At 43.0% G+C, this 12,062-nt stretch overlaps 1 protein-coding gene across 2 annotated transcripts in view; it reads left to right on the plus strand.

Annotated features, from left to right (window-relative positions):
- LOC134422679 (contactin-4) overlaps positions 1–12,062 on the plus strand; it is a 259,070-nt gene that overhangs the window by 158,374 nt on the left and 88,634 nt on the right. For both annotated transcript variants that reach the window (XM_063165043.1, XM_063165044.1), the window contains exon 5: positions 304–479. In XM_063165043.1, coding sequence (XP_063021113.1) covers positions 304–479 — 176 coding nt within the window. The remainder of the gene's footprint in view (positions 1–303; positions 480–12,062) is intronic.

Consider the following 12,062-nt stretch of genomic DNA (forward strand, 5'->3'; position numbering starts at 1 on the left):
GATTCTGTGTCAGGGACTTCCCCTTGCCAAGTGATCCATTCCAAAGAGCAGCAGTACCAATGACTACAGGAGCATTACTCATTTCAGAGACTGAAATATATGTCAAGGATATTGCTCTTGCAGTTAAACACTGGAATATTTCAACACCACTCAGGAAATTTGCATTTTTCTGCTGTCTTTTTTATTATTATTATTTTAATAAGTAGTCAGAGCCATTCTAAATCTTCCTTTACTCACTCCAGGCTGTGTTTCCAAACAGCCAGGAGCACCAGCAGAGTTTAACCTTGGCATTGTGTGCTGCAGGTGGAAGTTAAATGGGAGCAGCATTGACGTGGGCATGGATTTCCACTACAGCCTGCTGGGAGGAGCCCTGCTGATCAACAACCCCAACAAGAGCCAGGATGCTGGCACCTACCAGTGCGTGGCCACAAACCCCTTTGGGACCATTGTCAGCAGAGAGGCCAAGCTGCAGTTTGCCTGTAAGTCAGAAGGAAGCCACTGTTTCCGTGGTGTGTGGAAAAACTGGGAGCTGGGTGTGTTTTTTCCAATTTTTACTGGTGGGTTATGGGGTGTTCTCTGGTGGGGAATGGGTTTGTAGAAAGCTCTCAAGTGTGAGAACATTCACACAGCGTGCATCCATGTGCAAACTTTGAGACAAGAAATGCTGGCTTAGAGATGCCATGGAATAGGATGGACATTGTGGAGAGAGATGGAACTAGGAAAAGTTTCAAAGGGTGGCCTTGCAAATAAGACTGGATATTTTGGAGAAATAGAATTGTGAAAGATGCATTGTAGTGAGACCCATGAGGGGCAATTTAGATGATTGGCTTTAAGGCATTTACAGCAGTTGATGGGCAAAGAAACACTTATAGTGTCTTCTCTAACCACAGGGGGATGGCAACCAGAATTAGCTGAATTAGGAAATACAGAGTGATTTACTTTTACTGCAAAAGCTCTGCCTCTGATAAACAAAAAAATGGGCATGTGAAGCTTCACCCTTCATCTGGGCAGCCCCTTATTTTCCATCCTCATCTTGTGTTTTGTGGGTTTTATCTCATTTTTATTTCTGAGGAAATGACTGTTGGGTTTTATTTTGAGAATAATGGGTGTGATTTGAGGGTTTTCCCCCCCCTCCTTTTAGGAGTTAAATTGTGAGACTTGGGGCATCAGTAATGTGTGTTGTTCTTCTGGGCTGTGATATTCTTCTGTAGCCTTTTCAGGGAAGATTAAGCTGTGATTGAGCCATTCAGCCTCCTGTGGAGGGCAGACAGGGTCAGCAATTTCATCCTTGAAATATGTATTTAGGTTACAAACTCATTATGATAAAAGTGCTAATATTTCCCCTGAATACTTGCTTTTTGATATGGCATTTTCATTTCAGGTTTGTCCTTTCTGATTTTTCCTTCCTCTCTCTTTTTCCCTTTCTCTTCTCACTTTTATTTCTTTTTTTTCTCCACGCTAGTTGTCTCTGAAATTGAACATATTTTCACTGAGTGAGGAATCTGCTGTGCCTCAGTAACAGAATATGGATTAATGATACCCCAAGCCCTGTGCTTATAGCAACACAGGCTTTCAGAAAATAAAAAAGCTTTAAACTCTTGAGTATGGATCTAATAATGGCTTTTCCACAAAGATCTACGGAAACACAGCTGAACTGGATTAAATGATGTGCTTTTTATTTTAGGGGCTGAGGCTTAGCTTGATGATTTCGTTCACTGTGCTGTGGTTTCTGTTGGGAATAACCCTGGAATCAAGCAGGGGCTGTGGCTGGGGGGCAGCTCTGAGGCAGAATTTGGGGGTGAGCCCACCCCTCCTGACCTGTGATCAGAGTTGGTTTTGTGCTTCCCTTGGGGATGGAGATGAAGCTCCCATTGATTTCTGGCGGCACCAGAGCTGGCCCACAGCCCTCCCAAAGTGGTGAATTTGCAGCTTGTTCAGCCTGCTCAGCTCCTGTCCCTTTGGCAGGGCAGGGAGGGTGAGCTCCGGTGTGTCCTTGCCAGTTATTAAATCACAGAATCACAGAATTCACAGAATCCCCAGGTTGGAAGAGCCCTTCCAGACCATCCAGCCCAGCCCCAACAGCCCAACTGAACCCTGGCCCCCAGTGCCACATCCAGGCTCTGTTAAACACACCCAGGGATGGGGACCCCACCACCTCCAGGGCAGCCATTCCAGAACTTTATCACCTTTCTGTAAAACACTTTTCCCTGCTCTCCAGCCTGTATTTCCCTTGGCACAGCTCGAGGCTGTGTGCTCTGGCTGTGTCAGTGCTGCTGCAGACAGAGCCCAGCCCCAGGTGAGCACAGGCACCTTTCAGGATGTGCAGTGATGGGGACACCCCTGAGCCTCCTTTTCTCCAGGCTGAGCACCCCCAGCTCCCTCACAGGGTTCCTCACAGGGTTTGTGTTCCCAGCCCCTCTCCAGCCTCTGGATGTGCTCAGGCTGCCCATGGAATAATGCATGGGATGGAACAGGAGCTGGAAGTTGTTCTGCCACTCTCTAAATTAGAGATCTCTTATTGGAGCCATACTCAAGAGTTTAAAGCTTTTTTATTTTCTGTGTTGCTATAAGCACAGGGCTTGGGGTGTCATTAATCCATATTCTGTTACTGTGGCACAGCAGATTCCTCACTCAGTGAAAATATGTTCAATTTCAGAGAAAACAAGTGTGCAAAAAAAAAAAAAAAGGGGGGAGGGGGTAAAAGAAAGGGAAAAATACAGAGGAAGAAAAAATTCCCTGGAAGGAAGTGGTGGCAAGGTGAGGGTTGGTCTCCTCTCTGAGGGAACAAGTGACAAGTGACAACAAGAGGAAACAGCCTCAAGTTGTGCCAGGGGAGGGTATCAGGAAAAGTTTCCTTACTGAAGTGTGGCCCCCGTCCCTGGAATTGCTCAGACAGTGGCAGATGGGGCTCTTTGTGGTGGGGTTTAGTGGCCCTGGTGTCTGCTCAAAGGTTGGGCTTGACCTTAATGTCTGATTTATACCCACACCTCTGTAGTCATCAGATCACCTGGAGGAGCTCCTGTTCCTTGCAGACCCTTCTCAGGGCTGTGCATTTGCAGGTCTGTGCGTTGAGATTTAATTCCATTTGGTGTCCTCTGCTGATCCTGCAGCCTGTCCCAGCTGGGCAGCCCTGCTGGAAGGGTTCAGAGGCAGTGGGACAGCTCCGGGCTTCCCTTCTGCTTTGATTCTTGCTGTGGCATGTCCAGGTTGTCTCTGATCACAGTGGGATGGGCCAGGCAGGACAATTCCTGCTGATTTATGAGCTCCTGTAGGGCAGCATCTCTAATTAGAGATAAGTTTGAATTTATTCTACCTGGCTGAGGCTGCAGTTCGTGTTTTACTGCCCAAGCTTTGGAACCAGACACTTTCGCCCATCCCCAGTGCCCCCCACCCCAGGGGTCTCCAGGCTGTGTCTGCTCCATCTCCAAGCACAGCACCAAGCCTCCCCCAGGAGATGACCCCTCTCTTCTCCCATGGAGCCATTCCCAGTGCTCACAGATGAAGCATTCCCTCCCTGCTGTGATAACCTGACTCAGTTTGGCCCTAAACGCCTCAGCAGGGTTTGCAGTTTAACCTGGGAATCCACAGAGCTGCTGGCAGCTGCAGGATGCTGCTTTGGAAATGAACCCTCTGGGAGCTGTGCAGGGGCTGCTGCCTTTCCCAGCTCACTGGTGGCTGTCACGTGCTGCTGGTTTGGAAATGGGTATCCAAAGAGGAAAATCAGCTTTGAATCAGAGCTGGTTCTCAGCCACATCATTGCTTTGCCCCCTGTTGTTACAAAAACTGCCTGCAAGTGATGTCTGTGGACCAGGAACTCCTTTCTTTGTTCCTCGTCACCAAGAACCTCCTCTGAAGTGAAGGGAGTCGCGTTGTTTTTCTGAATCTTTTCCCCACACACACTTTATTAAAAGAATTCGTTTTATAGAAAGGTTTTTTTTCCTTCAAAAATAATTGTTAAACATGAATTAGCAGCCAAGACCCAGCACTGCACAGGGCAAAGAGTGGCAGAAAATCCTGTAATAACGTGGTTGCAATGAGAATACTTTGGGGCTTTGACCTACCATCCCAAAATAATTTCACTGTGGTGGTAGAAAGAGAAAATTACTCCCAAAATCTTCCTGAAAAGGGCTTTTTTCAATATTCCCATTGCCAGAATGTTTGCTGTTATATCTTTTACACGAGTAAATCCCATAATTTTCACTGTTAGTTGCTAAGGAACACATTGTAATGGCTGCTCAAAGTCTTTACTGGTGAACCCTCATTGCCCTCCAGAGCATTCATCTTAGCTTTTGGAGACTAAATTGTCAAGAAAGTCTCTTTCAAGAACAATTAATAATGAAAACATTTGTTTTGGAGGGGTCTAATGAATTCCAAACAGCCAAACCCACAGTGCCAGGGACTCATCCATGTGTTCAGCAAGAAATGGGAGAATTTCCACAGGGATCACTGAAATCTGGGGGTTGATAAGAGATGATTGTTGTGGTGTTGGGAGGGTCCCCAGGATGAGGTGAGAGATGAGAATCTGACTCCAGGTTCTCAGAAGGCTGATTTATATTATATTATATTATATTATATTATATTATATTATATTATATTATATTATATTATATTATATTATATTATATTATATTATATTATATTATATTATATTATATTATATTATATTATATTATATTATATTATATTATATTATATTAATAAAACTATATTAAAGAAAGAGAAAGGAGACTTTCAGAACACTAGCAAGGAATGAATAATGAAAACCCGTGACTGACCAGAGTCTGACACAGCTGGACTGGGATTGGTCATTAAATTAAAACAGTTCACATGCTGGGTAAACAGTTCTCCAAATCACATTCCAGAGGAGCAAAACATGGAGAAGCTGAGGTTTCCCAGGAGAAATAATCCTGCCAAAGGGAATTTTTTATAAAATATCACCTTTCTTTCCTTTTTTCTTTTTTCCCTTTTCTTTCCCTGTTTTCCCTTTTTTTATTTTTTTTTTCCTGTTTTCTTTCCCTTTTTCTTTTTTCTTTCCCCTTTCCTTCCCTTTTTCCTGGCATTTTCATCAGAGCATTGCCTCCCACACAATTCAGAGATAAAACTCCCAGCCAGCCACTGCAGCTTGCAGACACCAAGGGCCCACAAATCTGCTTTAAATCATTACATTTCCTTAGTTTCCCTTACATCTTCAGAAACTGATTTCCTTACCATGACCCAATTTCCCCTGCATCCCCCATCTCACTCTTCCTCTCACGGAAGCCTCCGTGCATTTGAAGGGTTTTGCTGTGACCTGAAGCTGTGTGAATAATCTTCATTTTGGGGCTGGAATGTCCAGTCGTGCCCCTCTGCAGACCCCAGGTGTTTCCCCAGCCCCACTGGGATGTGGTTGATGTAAATGGCATTTTTCCTTGGAAAGGCACTGGAGGAGAACCAGAGGTTTGACACTTGGAGCTGTGAGGGCAGCCTGGCTGGGGTGCCCCCAGTTCTTTAATTCTGTGGTTTCCTACCAAATGTGAGACCCCTGATTCTTCCTACAGAGCCTCACCAAGGAAAAATGCCATTTATACCAACCACAGCCCTGCTGCCTTACCCAGAACCAGCCCCTCACCTGCCTCACCCCCCACACACACTTTATTAAAAGAATTCATTTTATAGAAAGGTCTTTTCCTTAAAAAGACACCCTTTTTTTGGAAGGAAAACCCTTTTATTTTTTTTGAAGGAAACCCCCCAGCCCCCAGTGCTGGTGCTGCTGTGACCTTAACTCAGGAAGGAGCACATCAAATTGTATTTTCCCATACATCCCCACATGCCAGGGTTTCTCTGTGCTGAAGTCCTGGCACAGGGCAGGATCAGTGCCAGAGATGAGCTCCCAACCTCTGCTCCTTCCCCTCAGTCCCTGCTGGGTGGAAATCTAGGCTAAGCCTCACGTAAGCTCCTCTTTTTTCCCTTTCTTTTCCCCTTTTTTTTTTTTATTTTTTTATTTTTGATGAATGGGACCAACAGGGAGTTTTGCAGGAGAGCATGGATCTATAACCTACTTTACTTTCATCTGGGATAGGAGGACCCTTCAGTCAGAGCAGAAATGGAGGATTTTTTACCCGCCTTGTTTTCCCCCCAGGGTTATAAATAAACTGAATTCATTATTGCTTAAAGCAGTGGCACCTGGAAATTGTCACTTGTTGTCCTAAAGCTGGGAATCTCCTAATCCTGCAGTGGTTTTTGGGAAGATATTTTGGTTTCTGGCTGGAAGGAGCTCCAGAGAGGGCAGGGGAGGTGTTGGAGCCAGCTGAGCATCACAGGCCGCTCACAACACCCAGGTTTAGGAATTCAGGGAAAAGCGGGACACAGCCTTGATGGTTTTCCTCGTCTCTCTCCATATTTATTCATTTTGCCTTTAATGTGAAAAAATATTCAAAATGCAGATATTTATTTTTTTATATATTGGAGCTTTATTCTTAAAAACCATATGATGGTGTAGGTGTTTTGGTTTGTTTTTTTAATGAACCCCCAAACTTCTTGTAAAAACTGATATAGAGTAGTAAACACCTGCAGAGCTGTTGGGTTATGTTTTCATATTCTGATCAGTTTTCATGGTTTGTGTGGTTGGAGAAAAGTACGAGAAATCAGAGGTTGTGTTATTTTCTCTCTCATTGGAAGCTTCTTGTCACACCTTCCCTTTTGCCTCTAAACCTCCTGGTCTGTGAATGAATGAAATGATGAAATGAATGAATGAAATGATGCTCTTGACCTAGCTGCAGAAATAATTCTGCTCCTTAGAGGATCCTTGGGGGTTCTGGATCAATGCAAATCAGTATTTTCTATAAATGTGTGGAAATAGCAGTTCCAGGACCCCAGCATGGACAGAGATGGATTCTGCAAGAGAATTTCTGTTTCTGTTGATGGGATACAAGGGCAGTGCAGAACAGCTTTATCCCAGTGGCTGATTTATCTTTATTTTTGGTTTTTTCCCCTGGTTTCCCTCTGGAAAGCAAAGCCAGGAGGCAGCACTGGCACGTGGAGGATGGAGGAACATTAAATGTGTTTGTGGGCAGCTGTGCCACCTGGGTTTGCCTGTCTGCAGCAAACATGACTGGCATGGCATTATTCATTAGGGCTGAGAGGGGAACAGAATGCAACAATATCAGCACTGTGAGGTGCTGCTGAGCACCAAAATGTGAATTTCCACAGGGAAATGTGAATTTCCACAGGGAGGCCGAAGCAGCAGCAGATCAGGATCTCTGTGGGGTGAGGTTTGGGTGGGTTTTTAGCAAGTAAAGGGAAATTTCCCACTGAAACATCCTGCTGAATGAGTTTGAGTCCTGTGAGCTTTATCCAGGAAATCTGTGGCTGCACCTGGGGCAGTGGGAGGGGTCCCTGCCATGGCACTGGATGGGCTTTAATGAATTCTGTGGCTCAGTGACTGCATTTTGCTTTAATTTGGGTCTGAATTTGCATTCCTGCCACTGCCCAGAGTGGGAGGGGGCAGAAGAGGAGCCCCTTTGCAGGGCCACAACACCCCCTGTGTCCCTGCGAGCTCTGCTCTCTGCCCACTGCAGATCATCTCTGCTGCAAGAAAGTGCAAACTGAGCTTTTTCTGCTTTTTTTTTCTTTTTTTTTTTTTTTTCACTAGGAAAAGATAAAAAACTTCTGAGAGTGAAATAACCCCATTCCAGTCAACCCAAGGGGAAATGTCTGCCCAGATTTTCTAGATTAAAGTAATAAAATTTTCAGAGTCCTCAGCATTTTGTCTCGAGCAGAGGAGCTGCTTCAAAATAAATGTTTGAAATATTTCCTGTCAAAAGAAGGCAAACAGGCAGTTTTTATGAAGTGGGACAAGGAGGATTTTTTTTTTTTCCCATAATATCATAGAGAAGAGTGGTTTGATTTTGGAAAAGAAAAATGGGTGCCTTGCAGGAATTCGCAGAAAAATTCTCAGGAATTTCTGTTTCCCTGTGAAGGCAGTGGGGTGAAGGAAGGAAAGAGCCCTGGGAACAGGGAGCAAACCCCAGGGAGGTGGAATTGCAGCCTTTTAGGTGCAGAAATCAGCCTAGATTTAACAGATGGGGTCAGAAACACTTGGGAAAATCCAAATAGTCTCAATACAGAACCCAGACAGAGATAAATCTCTGTAAACTCAATGCCTTGTTAATGGCCACAGTAATAAAGTCCAAGGAAAAATCTTTTCCAACAGGGATAGGGGTGGGGGCAATGCCAAGATATTTACCTCTAAAACTTCTTTTCCCTTTCTTTTCTCCTCGGCAAAGTAGAAATCCCAGTGAAATTTCTGCTCTAAAGGTCAAATTAGAAAGCTTTCATCCCCAGACTTGTAAACTATTTCTCAAATCAGTGACTCTCGAAATTATTCATTAGAACAGCAGCTCTTAAACTAAAATTCTATTAAGCTGTGTATCAAAGGGGTTTTATTCCAGCCCACACAGCGCTCTGGGTAGTCCTGACACACCAGCAAGGACACAGCCTGAGGAACTTCATCTCTGTGAGCTGGTGAGAGGGGTGGCAGAAACCCAGCTCTGAAAACCAGGTGCAGGTTTGGAGAGACAGAGTTTGGGGATGGTGGGGCCATAAATATCAGCAGGCAAATCAATTTTCCTTTTCCTTTTTTCCTTTTTCCTTTTCCTTTTTTCTTTTTCGTTTTTCCTTTTTTCTTTTTTCCTTTTTCCTTTTTCCTTTTTCCTTTTTCCTTTTTCCTTTCCTTCCTTTTTCCTTCCCTTCCCTTCCCTTCCCTTCCCTTCCCTTCCCTTCCCTTCCCTTCCCTTCCCTTCCCTTCCCTTTCCCTTTCCCTTTTCCCTTTCCCTTTCCTTTCACTTTCCTTCCTTTTTCCTTTCATTCCTTTACTTCCTTTTTCTTTTTCTTTTACCTTTCCTTCCTTTTTCCTTTCATTCCTTTACTTCCTTTTTCCTTTTTTCTTTTTCCTTTCTTTCCTTGTTCGTTTTCTTTCCTTTCCTTCCTTTTTTCCTTTTTTCCTTTTTTTTCCTTTCCTTTTTCCTGTTTCTTTCCTTTTTCCTTTTTTCCTTTTTCCTTTTTCCTTTTTTTTCCTTTTTCCTTTTTCCTTTTTCCTTTTTCTTTTTCCTTTTTCCTTTTTCCTTTTTCCTTTTTCCTTTTTCCTTTTTCCTTTTTCCTTTTTCCTTTTTCCTTTTTCCTTTTCCTTTTTCCTTTTTCCTTTCATTCCTTTTTCCTTTCCTTCCTTTTTCCTTTCCATCCTTTCCTTCCCCTTTCCCTTTCCTTTCCTTTCCTTTCCTTTCCTTTCCTTTCCTTCCTTTCCTTTCCTTCTTCCTTTCCTTTCCTTTCCTTTCCTTTCCTTCCTTTCCTTTCCTTTCCTTTTCCTTTCCTTTCCTTTCCTTTCCTTTCCTTTCCTTTCCTTTCCTTTCCTTTCCTTTCCTTTCCTTTCCTTTCCTTTCCTTCCTTTTTCCTTTCATTCCTTTATTTCCTTTTCCTTTCCTTTTCCCTGTTTTCTTTCCTTTCTTTCCTTTTTTCCTTTTTCCTTTTTCCTTTCCTTTTTCCTTTTTCCTTTTTCCTTTCCTTTTTTCCTTTTTCCTTTTTCCTTTCATTCCTTTACTTCCTTTTTTCCTTTTTCCTTTCCTTTTTCTTTCCTTTCCCCCTTCATTTATATTTCTAGGTTTTTATTTTTACTTTTTTCTTAAATATTTTAAATTCCCACAGTTTTGTAGCCAGTGGAGTGGGACGATGTTGCCAATGCCTCCCCTGCCCACCTGGCTGTGAGTTTTCTCCATGAACCTGGGATCTCTTGCACATGGAGAGTTGTGCAAACATGATGAGAATAATTTGGGAAAGGGCACCCAAATGTCCCCGAGGATATCTGGATGGAGCTTCTTTGCTCAGTCTGAACCAGGGGGATTTGACCAATCCTCCCAACAGTTTTTTGTGCTGGAGATGTCACTGCCAGCCTAATCAGATTCCCTTGGGATGGTGTGCTCTTTAATAAAAGGAATAATCTTCAATTATTCCTGGATATGACCTTAAACATCACCCTAAATTTTAGATTCCTGGGATTATTTTAAAATTATAGAAGGGTTTGAGAAGGCAAAGCCCATTATGATCTGCAAATCTCTTTAAGTCCTGCTTAAAAATTGGCCCTGGGTGTCTGGGCTGTGGCTGGGTACCCAAGGGGATTGGGCATTTCACATCTAAGAAAGGTAATCACTTGTTACCTATATCATTATTTCCTATTCTTTGGGTGCTTTAAAATTCATTTAATATTATTAAAGGTGTTGTTTTGTTCACTCCAGAATACTCAAAATTGCCAATGTGTGTCTGTTAGCTTTCTAATTTATCAGTTCCTGAATTATCAATCATTTTTAACTATCTATTTTCCTGTGCTCAAAGTACAGCCAAGTCTCAAGGGTGGAATACCAACCCCCATAAAATACAGACAGGCTAAAAGAACTCCTGAAGTGCTGATCCAAGGATTTGTGGCTCATCTAAGTGAAGCAGGAGTTCCTTAACCCAAGCCTTATTTTAGTACAGTGGGAATGGCACTGAGGCAGTGCTAAATCCCAGTAATTCCCAGTTGGACGCAGAGATGTGTGGGTATCACCCACCCTCCTCCCTCCCCGGGCACAAACTCTGTGTTCTGCCTGCCCAGGTGCATTGGATATCTCATTTTGTAGGAATAATGATCCCCAGGGCTGCAGCTCCTCTGCTCTGGGGGCTCCTTGCTGTTCACATCAACTGAGTGATATCAACGATGTGCGATCAAATTTGCTTTATAAAACTCCCTAGACCAAAACTTTGAAGTAAAACCCACTCACATTTTTATTTTTCTAAGCCTATTAGCCCTGCTTTTCTTTGGCAATTAAAACCCACTGATGTATGAAGCAGTGATTGATGTGTGTACGTTTCTGTTGGAACAGAGCAAAAGCAGAAATCGTTTCATACCAGTTAACAGGAATAATAGGTGAAAATAGCACTGACACTGCTTTTCTAATCATGAGGAAAAAAGCCCTGAACTGCAATGACAAAGGGCTTACTAATGGTGAGTTTTTGACAGCGTGTCACTCAAGGCTCTGCGCAGCAGAGCTGCCTCCCACATGATACACTCACAGAAATTGGCTTTCCAAAGGACATGCAGACACCTGCCACCACCAATTTGCATCATTGACTCTTCATCTCATTTTCTGTAATATTTTTTGGGTGGTTTTTAATAGCTCCTGCACAGAGGGGTCTCTCCTAATTGCAGCACCGCTGTAATTACGAAGCATTTTGTGTTCTAAAAATAGGCACGTGTGGGAAAAAAATCAAAGCAAAGCGTGGAAAGGCTCCTGGGGCAAACAGAGGCAGCAAAACAGAGCTCAGCCTTCACAAAAAATAGGGATCTCCGTCACATCCCAGTGCCCTGACACTGGCAGGCTCCTGAGGGAACTCGTGGTGTTGCAGTCGGGGTCCTGGGGCATGCTGAGTTCAGGAATTCTGTTATTCCCATTAATTCTGTTATTCACATTAATTCTGTCATTTCCATCATTTCTGTTATCCCCATCATTTCTGTTATTCCCATTATATCTGTCATTTCCACCATTTCTGTTATTCCCGTTAATACTGTTATTCCCATCATTTCTGTTATTTCCATCATTTCTGTTATTCATTCCCATAATTTCTGTTATTCCCATAATTCCTGTTATTTCCATATTTTCTGTTATTCCCATTATTATTCCCATTCTTCCTGTTATTTCCATTATTTCTGTTATTCCCATCATTTCTGTTATTTATTCCCATCATTTCTGTTGTTCTCATTCTTTGTTATTCCCGTTCTTTCTGTTATTTCCATTATTTCTGTCATTCCCGTTATTTCTATTCCCATTCTTTCTGCTATTCCCATTCTTTCTGCTTTTCCCATTATTTCTCTTGTTCCTGTTATTTCTTTTATTCCCATCATTCCTGTTATTCCCATTATTTCTGTCATTTCTATAATTTCTGTTATTCCATAATTTCTGTTGTTTCCATCATTTCTGCTGTTGTTGCAGCCAGCCATGGGAACTGAGAGGGCTCTTTAGCTGCTCTGCTGGGGTGGAATTCTTACTACTGGGACA

This window comes from Melospiza melodia, chromosome 10 (assembly GCF_035770615.1).
Source record: "Melospiza melodia melodia isolate bMelMel2 chromosome 10, bMelMel2.pri, whole genome shotgun sequence".
NCBI classification, from domain to species: domain Eukaryota; kingdom Metazoa; phylum Chordata; class Aves; order Passeriformes; family Passerellidae; genus Melospiza; species Melospiza melodia.